Genomic DNA, 18,072 nt, shown 5'->3' with positions numbered 1-18,072 from the left:
TCCCATCAGAAAATAAATAATAGTTTTGCTCTTGAAACTAAAAGAAATGAATTTTTCTATATTGTCTATTTACACATTTATATTCTATTTACAAAAAGAGACACAGACCAAATACGTTCGACAGTCCATGGTCATCACCATACCATCGCGGCCTGTCTAAACTCATACAAAACTTAATTCATTTAGTCTTTGAACTGTGATATGCAGCCTTTAACAGTCACTTTATCCATACCCATCATCCATATGGTCATCACCGTACCATCGCGGTCTGTCTAAATTCATACAAAACTTTCTTCATTTAGTCTTTGCACTGCGGTATGCAGCCTTTAACGGTCACTTTATCCATACCTATCATCAATAGCTATTAACGTTCTTAGCATGCATCACGTTCACGATGTGGACTTTGAACTTAAAATTTAACATGACACATTATGAGTCAGTTGACGTAAACTGAATTGAATTGATAGCTCAATCTGGGTTGTGGACAACACCCATTCCTACTCTTCTCTTTGCCCCACCTCCAGAATATGGATGCGTTCAAAATACTGCGTATATAATTTTTAATCGGGTAAGGATTTTGACTTTGCAATTCTCTTCTTGAAAAACCACATGCAGGGTGAATGAATACGTGTGATTATGTACTATTATCTCATACAAACACATAGGGAAAACAATTTTATTATTGATATACCGGACGTTAAACACACCGAAGTTTTAAATTTTTAAGGTAGCTGGAACGCATCGTCAGGTCAATTTTTACTAGGCGATGTTTGATGGAAAAGCGGCGTCGACGGTTTCGTAAGTAACACCTATGATATACATTACTACTTAATGTATCAAAAATGTTTGATCGCTCAAGGACCACCCATGCAGGAGCATAAATTGTAGTCACATCTGAAAACGTTACATTTGACGAAAAGGAAGCGTCAATAGTTTCCGATCTCGTCTTCAACGTACCTTTATTATCCTTTCCTAACTTTGTTTCTCAATTGATCGAAAATGCTTTAATAAAAATTGGGATATGGAAAATGCCCTGTCTTATTTAAACATCCATTGACTGCTCGATACGCTGCAGTGTTGGATGGCAATGTAACCCCTATGAAGTATTACATAATTTTCCGATCGAGTTTTCCGAATTCTGAATTCAGAATTTCATCAGCATTTGATTTAATCGAACTTGGTGGATGAAACTATAGAAAAAAATAATCTCCAATGTCATTTTTAACCTGTTGCCTTTTTAATCCTCTTGTTATCCGTTCCCGTTCATCTGGTGGCCGTAGATACCAGATACGGGGGAAACCTCATTTCCAGTGCCGGAGTTGCCCGTCCGGGTAAATAGCCCTCGCAGGACGGCTCGAACGGTACAGACGGCAACGGGGAGGCAGCGGCGGTCTCAACCGTCACTTTTATTTTAGTAAATACAACAGAGAGCTGCACAGCACTTACACAGATGTTTTTATACGTTAACGCGGTTTTATTTTAGACACAGATCTCTTCATGCGCATGCGTCGTCTTCTTTTCACATTCTCCTTCTCTCTCGCGTGATCAACCACTCTCTCTCTCTCCGCAACACTCTTTTTTTTCAATTTGACGGTATTTTCCATCTTCTTAATATTTTAACTCTATACTACAGTAATTTATTAACCCTGAAATTAGAAACACAGTATGAAGCTTAGAGTAGGCGTTTCTTTTCCTCTGGGCTATCTACCAAAAATAGTGCTGATAGACGTAATAGCACAAAAGTATGAAGGGGATGAGATGCTTTTCGAGAATTCAATCGTTATAGTGGAAGTTTGACAGAATACAAACAAAATATGTACGCAATATCTTTTTAAAATTGTCAGTGTGAATAGTAAATAGCTTAAGCATTTTTAATTTCACACTGATTTCATAAGAGCACACAATCTTTTACTCTTGATGATCGGCATGCTTAGAATTTTTGTTGTGTGCTCTTATGAAATCAGTGTGAAATTAAAAATGCTTAAGCCATGGCCATTTTTTCCACTGTTGCCAAATATTGGACAGATAACCAACTATTTGTGTTGAAACTCTAGAGTTCTGCTCTATCCTCTTGATGATAACAGTCCCAGTTGGAGCCCTTGTAAGCAAGCGCTCTGTACCTATTAACAACAGACACTGACTCAACACTGGTGACTGGTAAATGGGATGTAATTATATTTTGTGGTTTGTTGATAGGCTCATAATTGCGATACAAGTGAAACAAGCATTTTACAAGCGTAGTCACATTAGTAGTAACATTGAACCCACAAGGAATGAAACCGCTGTGTATCAAACTGCTGTGCATATATTTGTAACTATAATGACAATGGTTTAATGAGAGACGTGAAAGTATTTTTCGCTTGTGTCTGTATTCTCCTTTTTGAAAGTGGAGGAGGTTTCATCATTTAGAAAATAGTCCAGCAATGAGTCAAGTTAATTCCTGTCTGTGGAGTCAGCTTCCACAGAGCATCAATGCCCCTTCTGACCGCTACAAGCATACCTGCTGCAACCATAATGGGAACGTCTACATTCTGGGAGGAAGAGACAACAGCACGCTGAGAGACTTTTGGAGATACAGCGTAGGTAAGACAAAAGACAGAGCATGAGTTTTTAGGAGTTGATTTGAAGAAGACATTCTATGCTGTTATCAAATTAAAGAGGCAGCAAGTTTGTATTTTTTCAAGATTTGCTTACATTATAATTCAATGGAAAATAAATACAGCACTCAAAAGAGGTCAGTACATTTTTACATTTGGAAACAGTTCGGGCCCCGGGACTGGCATTACTAAAAAGCTATGAGTCTCAACAGAAATGTTTGGATTCCCAAAATTGCATAGTAAAAAGTAAATCTTAAGATTCAAACTGAACAAATATGAACAAGACATGAACAAATATTAACAAATGTCAGAGTAATATTTATGAAAATATTAAAATGAACTTACATGTTGCATCGTCATCATCTAGGCATTGGACGAGATAAAAATCCCACGAGATGAGTATCTCACGTGATTCAGTCCACGAGAACGTGATCTGATGAGACTTTCTGCAAAATTTTTAAAATTACAAAAAATATTTATAATTTAAACTCTTCAATTTCAAAATGATTCATTTTTATTGAGCAAGCCAATAAACTAATTTTTTTCTATATCCTGCTGCAATAAATTATTCAGCTAAGATCTCTCAGAATAAGTGAAAATCAGCTAAATCAAACACTTTCTTTTCACGTGCTGCTTCAAGAAAAGTTCCAGCTGAACTCTTTCATAGTTGAACAACTAATATTAGACCAGTATCTTAAGGAGTCGAGACGCCGACCAATAGCAGACCAGCATTGGAGTGATGCGTTGCAGCAGAGGCAGTTTGACGCCAACAGAAAATAAGAGCAATTACCTCACTAGAGAGTGGCGTTGGTCGCGAGGGACCATCAAATGAAGGCATCGGCGCTGGCTGGACGTCGGCTGAAAGTCAAATGGTGGAGACCCAGGAGGCATCGGCTGAACGCAGACTGGCAGAGACCCGCGAGGCGCCGGGTGAACGCTGACTGGCGGAGACCCAGGAGGGAACTCAGAGGTCCGGGGCAGACTTGCAGGGGGCTTGGAGGTCAGGCACGGGGGGACATTGACTTGTGGCCACGACCACTTTGGCGCAGGAACAGGGGCGGACAACCACCTTGCTGCAGAGACAGGAACATACAGCCTTGGCGCAGGGACTGTGGCAGGGACAGCGTGTGCTGTGCTTGGACTGGGGACTCAGGAGATGTGCGCCGTGAGCGGACTGGGGTCTTGGGAGATGTTCACCATGAGCGGACTGGGGACTCAGGAGACTTGCGCTGTGAGCAGACTGGGGACTCGTTCGTGAACTAGCTGGGAGCACAGTGGTCGGGAGCCGGGGTGCAAGCTCCTGGACGTCCAGCTGTGTCCGAAATGTCCAGTTGCCGGGGCGCAGGGACGGGGACGCTCAGTCGCCGGGGCACAGGGACAGGGATGCTCAGTTGTCAGGGAGCTTTGGGAGTTTCACTCTGAGACTCCTGTTCAGCCAATATGTCCATCAGCTCATGGGCAGACCTACAAGATACATGATTGGCCAGTGCAACATCGACCAATGAGGGCAGGAGTTTTAATGCACACCTGCACTTATTGGCTTAAGATGCGCCAGGAGCCAATTGTGTGTCTTGTAGAACCCCCTTGAGCAGACTGACTGATTGTTTTGCCTCTAAATCTTGTCCAAACTGTTGACTGCCTCCAGCAAGCGGTCGAGGAGAAGGAGCAATACCGGCAGTACAAAATACTGTTGTAATTAATTGATATTATGAACTCTGCTTCCTTGTTATGTTTGGTCAGCTCCCGGCTTTAGGTCGACATCTGAGAAGTGCAATTACAGTCTTTTTAGTTTTTAATGAAAGAAAAAATGTGAAGCAATGAAAGATGAGGCACAAAGTAGTGAGGGAACACTATCTTTATGTGAAGGAGAGGGACCCAAGTGTAAGAGTGAGGATACAGGCAGAAGACAAAAAGAAGATTTTAAGTATTTAGGGTCAACAGTCAAGAGAAATGAAGTCGAAGTGTGTGCAGGCAGGCTCAAATGGGTAGAGAAAATTGTCACATGTTGTGTGATTGAACAGTTTCATCTAAAATGAATGCACAGGACTGTGGTTAGACCAGCATTGCTGTTTGGCCTGGAGACAATATCACTGAGAAAAAGACTGGAGGCAGAGTTGGAGGTAGAGGAGATGCAGATTCCGATTTTCCCTTTGGGAGTAACCAGGATGCAAAGGGTCAGGAAGGAATTCATCAGACGGACAGCAGAGGTAAGGGTTTTGGGAGATAAAGTCAGTGAGGCCAGACTGAGATGGTTTGAACATGTCCAGAGAAGACATACTGAATATGTAGGAAGAGGGTGCTGAGTTTTTAATTGCGACTTAGGTGGTCTCAAGCAGTCATTCTAAACTTGTATAGATCAAACCCTTAAGAGTTAGTCAAGACACCCAACTCATCATTTCAGTTCGTGATAACATGCCTTGCTTGTGTCGTTGCTCTGTTCAATCTGTTCCTTCCCCCCCATGTAATTCTCTGCACAGCTCAAGAGCAAAGCCTGAGAGTCATGTAGAGTTCTTGCTGACACACCTTTATATAGTGCCAGATGTCAAAGAGTAGTGGTACAGTTTTAAGCAAAGGTGCCTTCAGTTGAACAAGATTGTATATTAGGGTAGTTAGACTGCTTTAGACTCCATATTAGGACTGAGCGTGGGAGTATTGCAGTGCATCATACGCTGCTTTGAAGTGACGGTAAAAAATAAAAAGAGGAAGCACTGAGGCTGCATATATGCTGCAAATGTCCGATATACCTTTGGACATTTTCATCATGTAGGTGGCGTGGTAGAGTGGTCATCTCGCAACCAAGAGGTTGTGGATTCAATCTCTGGCCACTGTGGCATTGTTGGAATATCCTTGAGCTATATACTGACTCTTCAATTGCTATATTATAAGCACAGTACAGTGGACCCCCACCATACGCAATTAATCTGTTCCGGGGTTGGCATCATAAGGCAAAATCGTCATATAGCGGGCAATAGAAACCTATGATAATTCGCTAATGTGTGTAAAACTCCATGTAAAAACATTAAAATTGTATATACATATTAAAAATTGGGAACAAAAAAGTACAGTAAGTGCTACTTGTATATTATATACATGTATACAATTAAATAATAGAGAAACATATTTAAGGGAAAAATGACATTTTATTTATCTTTGTTAGATCTACTTTGCCTAGTGTTGCTAAACTAATAATGGAAACTAAAAACTAAACACGAAAAACCAGGTATGGCAAGAGTACCCCAAGACAAGACATAAGTAGCAGCATATGACAAGACAATCCAACAGTACGAGACAAAGCAGGACAACTCTGGCTGTGGTTGTCCCAGTTGTGTGCATTTGAGGTAGTTGTTATAGTTCTAAGGGCAATCGCTAGTGCAATAGAAGTATAATTATGAATAAATATGGCAGCAGCAAGTCTGTGCAAATTTTGCAAGTGCATGAGCAAAGTTTGAGTTGGGGGGGGGGTCGAATGACCTAAACTTCATCTGCCAGCTAGGTGTTTCTTCTGGCTGGGGCTGAATGTGGGAGAGAGGAGGGGAGAGAGTGAGAGTTCAGCAGTTTCACGGGTGGGAAGGGGGGAGAGTTCAGCAGTCTCACGGCCTGGTGGATGAAACTGTTCCTGAGTCGGTGTGAAGGGAATCATATATGAGGTTGTTATCATTGTGTGCTTAGTTCATTGTTACCCATTTATGCAATCCTAGTTCATCTTGACCCTGTCCTTAGATAGAGCTGTTGACGCACGAAAGTGTGAGCCGGGACCTTGGCCCAGCTGCCGGTGGCGCCCGGCTGGCTCTTTTGTTGTGTCTTGTAATCTGCTATGCTTTTGCTCAATAAAAGCCAGGGGGGGACGGCTGGGCAGTAGAACTAGCGTTGGAAGATCCATGAGTTACATTTGCCCAAGCTTTTTCCCTATGCCCGGCATAGAAAAGTCAATCTTGGCTGGTCTGAGTTACTCTTTTTGCTGTTTAAGCAGCTAGGCTTGTCCTAGTCTTCTTTTCTGAGATTTCTCTGACAGTCGGGTGGTGCGGGAGCAGAGGTTCCTGTACCTCTTTCCGGAGGGCAGGAGGCTGAACAGACTGTTTGCAGGGTGGCTTGTATCGGTGACAATCGTGATGGCTTTGCGGCTGAGGTGGGTGGTGTACAGGTCTTGCAGGGAGGGGAGTGGCGCACCAATAATCCTCTCATCTGTCCTCATGATGCGTTGTAGAGCCTTCCTGTTGTAGTCAGTGCAGCTCCCGCCCCACACGGTGATGCAGCTGGTGAGGATGCTTTCGATGGTTCCTCTGTAGAATGTCGTCATGATGGGTGGCGCGGCACTTGCCCGCTTCAGTTTGCGCAGGAAGTAGAGACGCCGCTGTGCTTTCTTGGCCAGAGATGCAGTGTTGGTGGTCCAGGAGAGGTCATCGCTGATGTGCACTCCCAGGAACTTGGTGCTGCTCACCCTCTCCACTGCAGCACCATCGATGGTCAGTGGGGGGTGTTGGGTGTGGCCTCTCTGGAAGCTGACAACCATCTCTTCGGTCTTGCTGATGTTTACCAGGAGGTTGTTGTCTTTGCACCATCTGGTCAGAAGCTCCACTTCTTTCCTGTAGTGGATCTCGTCGCTGTTGGAGATGAGTGTTGTGTCATCAGCAAACTTCACGAGGTGGTTGGAGCTGTGGGTTGCTGTGCAGTCGTGTGTCAACAGGGTGAAGAGGAGGGGGCTGAGCACACAGCCTTGTGGGGCCCCCGTGCTCAGGGTGATCCTGCCTGAGATGTTGTTGCCAACACGCATCAACTGAGGCCTCTGGCTGAGGAAATCCAGCAGCCAGTTGCAGAGTGAGGTGCTGAGGCCCAGTTTGTCCAGTTTGCAGGTGAGTTGTTGTGGTATTATGGTGTTGAACGCTGAGCTGAAGTCCATGAACAGCATTCTCACATATGAGTCTTTCTTGTCCAGGTGGGTGAGTACCGGGTGGAGGGCAGAGCAAATTGCGTTGTCTGTGGATCGCTTTGCCCTGTAGGCGAACTGATACGGGTCCAGGCTGGGGGGCAGGATGGATTTTATGTGTGACAGGACTAGTTGTGCAAAGCACTTCATGATGACGGGTGTCAGTGCCACCGGACAATAGTCGTTGAAGCAGGATGGGGAGGATTTCTTTGGCACAGGTATGATGGTGGCAGCTTTGAAGCCTGATGGCACAATTTCTTGCCTCAGGGAGGTGTTAAATATGACTGTAAAAACATCTTTCAGCTCCTCTGCACAGTCTTTCAGCACCCTGCCAGGGATGTTGTCTGGACCTGCTGTTTTCCGGGTGTTGATGGCAGAGAGTGTCCTCCTCATGCTGGCAGCAGACAGGCATAGAAGCTGGTCGTGCGAAGGTGGTGGTGTTTTCTGTGGGCGGGTGGTGTTCTGTTCCTCAAAGCGTGCAAAGAAACTGTTTAGGTTGTTGAGCAGAGTGATGTCGCTCTCGCAGCTTTGTGGTGCAGGTTTGTAGTCTGTGATAGCCTGAATGCCCTGCCATTGGCTGTGTGCATTCTTGCTGTCCTTGAAGTGAGAAGTTATCTTGTTTGTGTATTCTTGTTTGGCTTTCCTGATGCCACGGGACAGGTTCGCTCTCCGTGTTCTAAGGGCTAATTTCTCCTTAGCTTTGAAGGCCTTGTCTCTGTGGTTCAACAGCCTGTGGACGTCTCCTGTTAGCCATGGCTTCTGGTTGGCCCATGTGGTGATCATCTTGATGTGGGTCACGTTGTCCATGCATTTGATCATGTTGGAGGTCACTGTGTCTGTGTACTCCTCAATATCTGTGATGCCATTGTAGGTGGCTGCTTCCTTAAAAATGTCCCAGTCTGTTGACTCAAAGCAGTCCTGTCGGGCTGAGGTCGCCTCCTGTGGCCCCACCCTTACTTCTTTCAGTGCAGGTTTGATGACTTTCACTTTTGGTCTGTATGCAGGCATTCGCATAATAGTGAGGTGGTCAGAGGCACCAATGTGGGGGAGGGGGTGGCTTTGTACGCTCCTTTGTGCTGAGTGTAAACACAGAGCCAAAATGTTATGTACTCTTGTTGCAAAGTGGATTTGTTGATGAAACATCGGGAGAACAGTTTTGAGATCAGCATGGTTGAAATCCCCAGCGTGGATGATGAAGCCGTCTGGTTGTGCTGTTTGTTGTTCACTGATAGCCTAGTACAGTTCGTTCAGTGCCGCACTTCTGTTGCTGTTGTTAGTTGGAGGCATATAGGTAGCGAACAGCAGGATTGAACTTATCTCCCTTAGCAAATAGAAGAATTCACGATCATGAATTCCGCCAGAGGTGAGCAGTGTTTGTATACCACAGTGGCATCCCGGCACCACGCTTCGCGGATGTAAATACACACGCCGCCACTGTGCGACTCCCCCCCCCCCCCCCCCCACCCCCCTCTGTGAGAGCCCTGTCGGATCTGTAGCATGTTAGCTGCTCTCGTTGTATAGCGTAGTCCGTAATGTTACTATTTAGCCATGTTTCAGTGACAACTAAAACACAACAGTCACTCACTTTTCGGTTTGCTGATCGCAGAAGTCGGTTATCGTCCGTTTTGTTGTCCAGTGAACGAATGTTCGCCAAAAGGTTAGATGGTATGGCTGGGCGAGTTAGGTTAGCCTCTAGCCTAGCTCGGATACCTCCGCGCTTGCCCCGCTTCCTCGTCCTGGCGCTCCGCTTCCGGCGCCTCCTTTCCGGGGGAGGGGTAGCAGGCGAGTCCGGTGAATTAGCAGGCCGGCGAAGCAGTCCCAGTTCCCTTAGCGAGTTCTCCAGTCCCGTGTTTAAAACTTGGCAAATCCTGCTTCTTCGGATTTGTAAGAAGACCCGTCGACTGTACACGTACGCCATAATCCCTAGTGAGGGTAGCCGAGCCTATCCTAGGCTAGCCTGCTTCATATTTCTTGATTATCTCCAGCTTCATTTCCATACTAATTATCTTCTTATTTCTACCTTTATCACTAGCAATCTTGGGACCCATTGCTAACCAGTTGAAATTGGAACTTAGCAATAAAATGCACAATAAATACGATATTGTAAGTACTCACACGAGATCAAGTCTTTAGCACATCAGCATCTTAGTGACACTGTGGCGTAGGGCTGCACGATTATTCGAATTTTAATCGCAATCATGATATTAACTGCCATGATTAAGATGATCATCGTCAATATTAACATTTAAAAAGTTGCCTACCAGTACATGTTAAATCAAGCACTTTCAGTCATCCTACCACTAGGGGGCAAACGCAAGGTTAAGACATCATTAAGTTTAAGAAATAGCAAGCAAGCAAATCTTGCAAGAACGTCCGTAGCTTGGTTTATGCGACCCTTATAACTTAGTAGACAACTGTAATAGCCAACCAAGTCTTAAGATCGCCATCTAGAGGCCTCAATTTGAACATGACGTGAGTGGACGAGTAAGCTACGCAGTGTTGGCTTTGCTTGATTGCCTTAGAGGCATAGCGTAGCTGTTAGCTAACCTTTCCTGACTTGGCCATATTTCTGACTGGGCTACCAGGGGCATGAGCTAATCTGGCAAATCGTTCTGCTGGGAATGCCTTAATTTTGCAAAGGATCGGTATTTTTGGTGTTAGGAGCTACGCTGGATTTGCAAACTTCAATTGTTTAATCAAGTCAGCAACAAGACACCACAGCATGGCTGGACACAAGCGCTACAGTGCTTTAAAAAATTTCCTGGGACATCCGGGTGGATATACAGTATTGTTCATCTCAGGTCAAAGATAAAGAGAGCTTCCTAAAGCGCTATGGTGCTTTTAAAAATCTTTTGGAACACTCGAGTGGATACACTGCACATCTCAGTGCCAAGAGAAAGAGACCTCCATTATGAAAAGGTGAAGAAAAATCGGGAGATATTGAAAATAGTGATCGATTGTTTGTTTTGGTGAGTGCAAGCTTTTTCTTTATTTATTGTTCCATGTTTAATATGTTTGTTTTATTTTATTTTTTTCGTCTTAAATTAATAGTGAAAGAATAACATGATGTTCTTATATTAAACTGGGATTTGTAAATTGGACTTTATACCATTTCATGGATATTTATTTTAAATTATTATCACAAGTTTTAATGGCTGATGCGTGTTTATTGACGTTTAAAAACTCGGGAAAACAGCCTTTGTAGCCCAGTAATGCATATTTTTGCACGTGGGTCTATTTATTCGAAAGTCTGACATCACAAAAGGGGAAAGTCTGAAAGTCACGCCCAGCACTACAGAAAACATGTCAGACAAACTATTGCTTATTGGTGTTCGCCGGTGAATACTGTTAACAACTCCTGGCGAGCAAGTACACAGAGGTGAGGAGTCTAATTTAAAAAAAAAAAAAAAAGCTTGGAAGAATTTCGATCATTTGAATCTATTAGTGTTGTTTGTAAGCTGTAGACTCCATTGAGAATATTGGCTGACTGCAGGAGAAGCCGCACCGAGTACAAAGTACTGCGAAACATGTGCCGTCGAGATTCCACGCGTCTTTTTTCACGCGTCAAAAGTGGGACGCAATGACAACACTGAAGTTGGTTTCAATCGCGCACTCCGGAGATATCAGGTTTCAAATCCACCTTTAAAGCCTTTAGATGAAAATGTTTACCACATGTTTGCATGCCAAAAGCCTCTGCTTTTCTCACCCATTTTGGAAAATTCGAATAAATTGGGTTTGAAATTACCAAAAATGACATTTTGACTGCTAAGTCCATAATCACTTCGAATGATTCTGGTACTTTAGTACTTTTTTTTTCCTTGCAAAAAATGTTAAGGCTGTTTTGTAGGTGTTCTTACAGGTCTGTTGTAGTATGTGGTTGGTTCTAAGTAGGCTTCATGTTTTTTCAATGGTTTGCAATCAGCAAGTTTTTCTCATAGTTATTGTTTACTTTATTTTAGTTTATTATTATTATTTTTCATTATCAAGCCTTGTTCATACAATACATACTGCTTGTTTAAAAAAAAATGCAATAAATAGACATGTTCGATCAAACGTGAAGAATAATCGTGATCACAATATTGACCAAAAATAATCATGATTATTATTTTGGCCTTAATCGTGCAGCCCTACTGTGACGGCATCTTTGTGACACTGTGATGCTGACCAATAGCAGACCACCATGTTAGTGACGCATTGCAGCACCGGCAGCTTAACGCCAACATGAAAATAAAAGCAAATACCTAAAAATGCATGAAGAGGGAGGCGAAATACCATAAACACAGCCAACCCCACAGGTAATAACAGGTCTTGATGCCATAAAGCGTGAAAAATGCCGTAAAGAGGGGACGAAAAACATAGTATTCCAATTTGTAACGTGAAAAAAACCTTAGCCGGGGACACTGCAACCCGGGGGTCCACTGTATTTAGCAGTGAAGCCCCATTCACCATCATTACAACACAGTCAAGTGAAACACTTTTCAACTTGATGGCACATCACTGCAAACCCTCACCTTGTGCTTTGTTACAAACTTTTAGCTTCCATTTAAACTATTTTTGCGTAATAGATGCACAACAATTGGAATTGTCACAAATTTTCTGCCACCAAGAGGTCATTGTTACCATTCTTATGAAATTTCTTCTTTGATGAACACCTTTTTTTAGTGTGTAATGAATGGACAGAGTTGAGCTGCGTTGGTGACACCGCACCAGATGAAGTGGAGGAACATTCTATGGTCGTTCATCAGGTAAAATTAATTAGTTCTTCAATTTTCTTTTTGATTATGAATACATCCAACCATCCATCCATCCATCAGTTGAGATGTTGCATTGCTTGCTTGTTAAGTCATCTGAACTTTCAGGGCTTGATATACGTATTTGGAGGTACATTGGATTCAGCATACACTTCACTGAGATGTCCCCTCTGGGTGTTTGACATTGGTAAGGTCTTTATGAATACAAGACATACAAGAGTTTTACAACTTGCATGCATATCAACTCATGTGCACAGCTTGCTTACTTTCACAACTGGTGTAGAGTCTCTTTGGAGTAGACCAAAAGTTCCATTTTTAGCTTAACATAACTTGGGGACTTTATGCTGATATACGGCACATCCACTCACATGCCAAGTTTGCAATTTTCAATTTGTGTAATTGTTTTGAAGCTGTGACTTAACACAACTCAAGATTTACTGATAATTTTAAAAACAGCCTAACAAAATGCTTCACATTACATTATATCAAACACAAAACTATCCATCCATCCATTATCTTCGCTCATCTGGGGTCGGGTTGCGGGGGCAGCAATCTCAGGAGGGAATCCCAGACTTCCCTCTACCCTGCCACTTCGTCCAGCTCCTCCTGGAGGATCCCCAGGCGTTCCCAGGCCAGCTACGAGACATAGTCTTTCCAGCGTGTCCTGGGTCATCCCCGGGGCCTCCTCTCGGTGGGAATGACCGGAACACCTCACCAGGGACGCATCCAGGAGACATCCTAACTCAATGCCCGAACCACCTCAACTGGCTCTTCTCAACACGAAAAAGCAGTGGCTCAACACTGTGAGTACCTCCTGGATGACCGAGCTTCTCACCTATCTCTAAGGGAGAGCCCGGACACCCTGAATTTAACATCCCCGACCTGGAGAGGGCACTCCACCCTTTTCCGACTGAGGACCATGATCTCAGATTTGGAGGTGCCGATCTTCATCCCAGATGCTTCACACTTGGCTGCGAACCGCTCCAGAACACAAAACTATGGGTGCCAAAATAATACAACAATTGAGAACAATTCATTACAGCCATGGTTAAAGCGTTAGGATTTTCAAATATGTTATTTTTTAATTCATAATTTTTGCTTTCTGCATGCTGACAAGTTTTTGTGCCTGCATTGTTGGGGGTTGGAAGACAAAGGTCAATCACGACCTAGAGTGTACACATTGGCTGTCATTGTGTTGGGCATCATTTGATAGGCTACTGTTGTGTGGGGGAGGGCAAGTTCAGGGGCAGAAGGAAGAAATTAAAATAGAAGCACGTGTGAGAGTTGTCGTTCTGATCATTGGTAAATTTACCTCTATAAAACAGCCCAACTGTCCCTTTGATAAAGACTGAGTGATATGCATTCTTTGTAAGAAGGAGTTTGCTTACCCCACACAATCAGTTTCGGTTCAGCCTACCACATAAATACAAAACACTCAGCTGTGACTGCAGCCACAGCTAACTATAGTAGCAAAGGCACTATTTTAGCGAGCCATAGCAAATCTATTTGCTCAACTAAAATCAAGAAGACACTATTTTTAAGCAAATAAAAGGTAGACAGGATGAATGATGTTTTATTTATTTGCTATTTTTCAATTATTTGTCCACTGACAAAAGAAAAGAGCACAATTCTTCCTGATGGCTGAGACTAAAGGTTATAGCCAGCACTTGGGAATCGTCTCAAATGCAGCAAAAGGTAAATGGTTACAACTACATCTATCAAAGAATAGACAGTAAATGACTGGGGTTTTTTGTTGTAATATATCAGTCTTATGATCTGCCACAGTAATACAACCTGTCAGAAAAAAAAATGGTTGAGATTTTTTCTCCTAATTTTAGGTGAGTAAAAAAAAAACCTTTAGATCAATTAATTACGACATCTTAATTTATATAGGGTTTTTTGTTGTTGTTTTGACAACACTACATAAAACAAAAACTACTTTGTTACTACTGATGATGCTCCTAGTAGAGTGGACCACATGTATAGTTGGCGCCCATTGTAATTTTATTTATTCATTAATTCATTTATTCATTCAATCACATTTTCAACCACCAACATTTTTCGATTATTCAGGCATTCGCTGCCAAAAAGCGGGCCTTGGCTACTAAAAATAATAATGAATTAGTAATAATTGAAAAAAAAAATCTTAAATTGGTGAATTCAAAAATGCTGAACCGTGAGTAGACACAAGCCCACAATGCTGCTGCTATTTGTACTACAACTGCCGCTACTTCTACTGCTACTACTACTAATACTAATAATCATCATCATCATCATCATCATAATCATTATCATCATCATCATCATAAAGTTGTGTGACAAAACAGCACAACTTGTTGATCTTTTTGTGTTTCAGCAAAACAAAAATGGGTGCACTGTCCGAGAAAGCCAAATGTCCCTGAGGTAGAGATATATTCTTGTTCTTTGCACTGTTTGTTTGTCTTTTCAAATGTATTTGGCCCTTCCACATTAAGGTAGTCTTTCTACTTGATGTTATGTCCCTCAAAGTAAAAGTAAAAAAAAAATGAAAGCAGTACAAGTACATGTATTATGTTTTATTGAATTTTGAGGTTGTTCTCTTGCTCGCGATGCCAATCAAAATCACTATTACTGTCGGAAATAAACATATGTTTGGGTTAGTGGTGAGTCAAGTTGGAAGAGAAGTGGAGTTGAAAAAGTGGTTGCTGCTGCTCAGACGCTAATAATAAACCGGAGAAAAACAATAGGGACCTTGCAGCAGTTGCTGCCCTAGCCCTAATCGTAAAAATCTGGCGATGCCAAGCTTTATTTGATGCCAAATATAAACGTAATATAAAACGTCAAAAGTAATAGCTATTCTTTGTAAAATTGTAGAGCTATAACATGATATTTTATAGTTTTCACAGTATATGCAGAGGTGGGCACTTCGTCAGCACTGGCAAAACTGTCCATCAGGCCGTCGCTGACAGGCGCGCGTTCTGCCGATGAAAAATGTCAAATTAAAAAGGTTGAAATTGCAATTTTCATCCATCGTTGTAATTTTCGAGATAAACATTACGTCAGATGTCCGTCAGCGGTCCATCATATGTCCGTCAGCTCGCCACACCCCGTTTTACTTACTAAAATATAATTCAACTGACTTTTATGTTTATCTGCTATATTGCTGCTGCATCTTTATAGTACAAACCGCAATCAGCCTGCAATCAATGTGACAATAGTCACTTTACAACACCATCAAGCAGTGGAAAATCATCTTTAATTGAGTGAATAAACTGGGTTGGTTCAATTCACTAGTTGTCATTCACAGCTATAACACAGCTCACTTTACCGGAGATTTATTTGTAGCTCCCTTTGTTAGTCCTGGTTTCATAAACCAAAACTCATACTGCACACAATCTCGCCGACTAAAGTAATGTTTAGAATTAAGTGTAAAGAGATTTTTTTGTGTTATTTTGCTTTTTAAATATGTTTTATAAAAAGAATTGCTTGCTGATAAGAGCATTTTGGGATGCGTTTCCACTACAAGGTAGTCATTCTTTCAAGTAACCAATTGGTGCTGAACAGTGGACATGATTGCTAATTGCACTCTCATTTCACCTGCATTCCTGTTGCGGGTTAATAAACATGATGTAAATGTATTATAGCCTAGGGCAGACATGTCCAAATTCTGGCCTGGCGGCCAAATGCGGCCCGTGGTCAATTTCCATCCGGCCCGCAGCCTCCGTCGTAAAATCACTAACGTCTGGCCCGCATGGAGTATTAATACATTGGGCAGCAGCGCTGTTATCTGCGTGTGCTAAATCCTGCCATCTATAGACTCAATTAGGAACAGCAAATTAGTGTATAAGTAATTGACTGAATGAGCCCCTAATTTTCTAAAATGGTGACAATCAACAAAAGGAGGAAAGTTGAGCTGCAGTGTGACGCAGTGAGCTGCGGTCAGCACCAGCAGGTTTATATCGCCAACTTTTACTGACAGCTGGATAAGGACACGTTTCCGAGAGATTCGAGCATTTGGTAAGAAAATGCTAAGCTTGTTCGGGTCGACGTAATTGTGTGGGAAGACTTTCTCGATTATGAACTTAAATAAAAGCCGTGTGAGGACACGGCTACCGGACTCTCACTTACAAGACATCGTGCGCATCCATACTACTGCCATAGAGACACACCTGGCCTTTGTCCTGCACTCCAGATCTCAGTTTCACACGTCACACTCATGCAGACAAATCATTTTTAAAACATGATAAGTCTGAAAAAGTTTTCACTCCAGAATAATAAACATTTAAAAATCCAATTAACATTTATAGTTACTAATTTCATATTTTAAATGAGCCCTGCACTTGGTGTTATGACTATTACTTGCTCATTTCTCTGTTATTATGTTTAAAAATTCTATAAATATTAAACTGCCATGGTGTGATATTTTTTTATGTGAAAAAAAAGTGAATATAAGTGAATATTCAATTTCAATATTCAATGTCAATTCAATTTTGATATGCATGTTTCAAATTAACCAAACCACATGCTTAAGATAGCTTAAATGAAAATAAAAAAGCAAATGTTAAACACAGAACGGCCCGCTGAAATGTTTTTAAATTAATTGCTGCTATATGTAAAGAACGCCTGCCAAGGTTGGCCACCCTACATTTTTAACACACCAAATCTGGCCCATTTTGCAAAAAGTTAGGACACCCCTGGCCTAGGGTAAAACCCCTTAGCTGGCTTTGTTTTTGTGTTTCAATTGCAGTGTAACTGTAGAACTACAGACAGGGTGTTAAATTTAGGTGTAAGTACAAAAACAATAAAAAGTATTAGGATGCATTGTGTCATGAGTGCAAACAGAAGTAGACCAGTGCCTGATAAATGACGGACCAGAAAAAAGTCCAATGTCGCCCTCTAGTGGTGGTAGAAACTTGGGCAAAAATCCACAGACGAACTGACGGACCGACAATTACGATTTTGTCTGGCTTGAAAAATTGATGGCCCGACAATGATGAAAAGGGGTTGATGCTCTGACGAATGACGGATGTCGAAGCAACAAAAAAAAATAAGTAAGCACACCTCTAGTAATATGCATTTGGCACATTAGAAATTTAATTTCTCCTTAAATATGAGTTTTATTGTATCAATACTGTATTTCTAACCAGTAAGTAAATCGTCTTGTTTTCAGAGACATAGTTAAAGAATGTTTATGGAAATTATCTGAAAATGTGTGGTTCAATCAGTGCATTCAAAAGAATGTTTAAAGTTAAAAGTATTGATTGAATATACAGTTCAAGTATTTTAAAAAACTATGCAAATGAATTAATGGTTTTACTCTATTGGCATTTGTTTTTCCCATATGAGATGAGCAATCTGTATTGTTTGTGTAGCTAATTTTGCTATATATTTCCAGTTTCAAAGTGTTTCTTGTCATATGCTGTGTAGAAACAAGTTTCTCTGTACTATTAAATTATTTCTTTACTGTCCACACAAATGTCGTAAAACCAAAAAAAAATACCAAGTTGACATAAAAACCAGGTAAAAACCACACATAAGTAGAAGAGCACAAGTGTGAACTGTAAGTGGGTAGGTTATGGACAGATTCTATACATTTTTCTTTACTGAACTATTTTTTGTTATGTAATTAGGGTTGAGGCTTCATGAGCTTTAGCTTCATCCCACGCCTTTTCTATTAGGAAAAAGAAAACAAAGTCTGTATTTCTTTCTGTGTTTCTTGAGTGAAGGTGATTGAATAAATGTAAATAACAAATGATCTGAAATTGTTGTACCTTCAGGACATGGAGTACTTTATCAACACTGAAACATTCCGCCTGCAAAG

General features: G+C 41.8%; 1 protein-coding gene across 4 annotated transcripts in view; it reads left to right on the top strand.

The window, feature by feature from the left end:
* Positions 1 to 447: 447 nt before the first annotated feature.
* The window catches only part of LOC148423268 (kelch domain-containing protein 3-like), a 59,400-nt gene continuing 41,775 nt past the window's right edge, over positions 448 to 18,072 (top strand). For 3 of the 4 annotated variants that reach the window (XM_088414627.1, XM_088414625.1, XM_088414623.1), the window contains exons 1-5: positions 448 to 568; positions 2,388 to 2,583; positions 12,184 to 12,266; positions 12,381 to 12,459; positions 14,629 to 14,675. In XM_088414627.1, the coding sequence (XP_088270753.1) occupies positions 2,424 to 2,583; positions 12,184 to 12,266; positions 12,381 to 12,459; positions 14,629 to 14,675 (369 nt within the window). In that variant the 5' untranslated portion in view covers positions 448 to 568; positions 2,388 to 2,423. The other variant, XM_088414624.1, reaches the window with a different exon arrangement.

This window comes from Hippichthys cyanospilos, chromosome 5 (genome assembly GCF_059441005.1).
Source record: "Hippichthys cyanospilos isolate Australia breed blue-spotted pipefish chromosome 5, RoL_Hcya_1.0, whole genome shotgun sequence".
Classification (NCBI taxonomy): Eukaryota; Metazoa; Chordata; class Actinopteri; order Syngnathiformes; family Syngnathidae; genus Hippichthys; species Hippichthys cyanospilos.
Note: the sequence above shows the minus strand (reverse complement) of the source record. Positions and strands in the feature narration are given on the sequence as shown.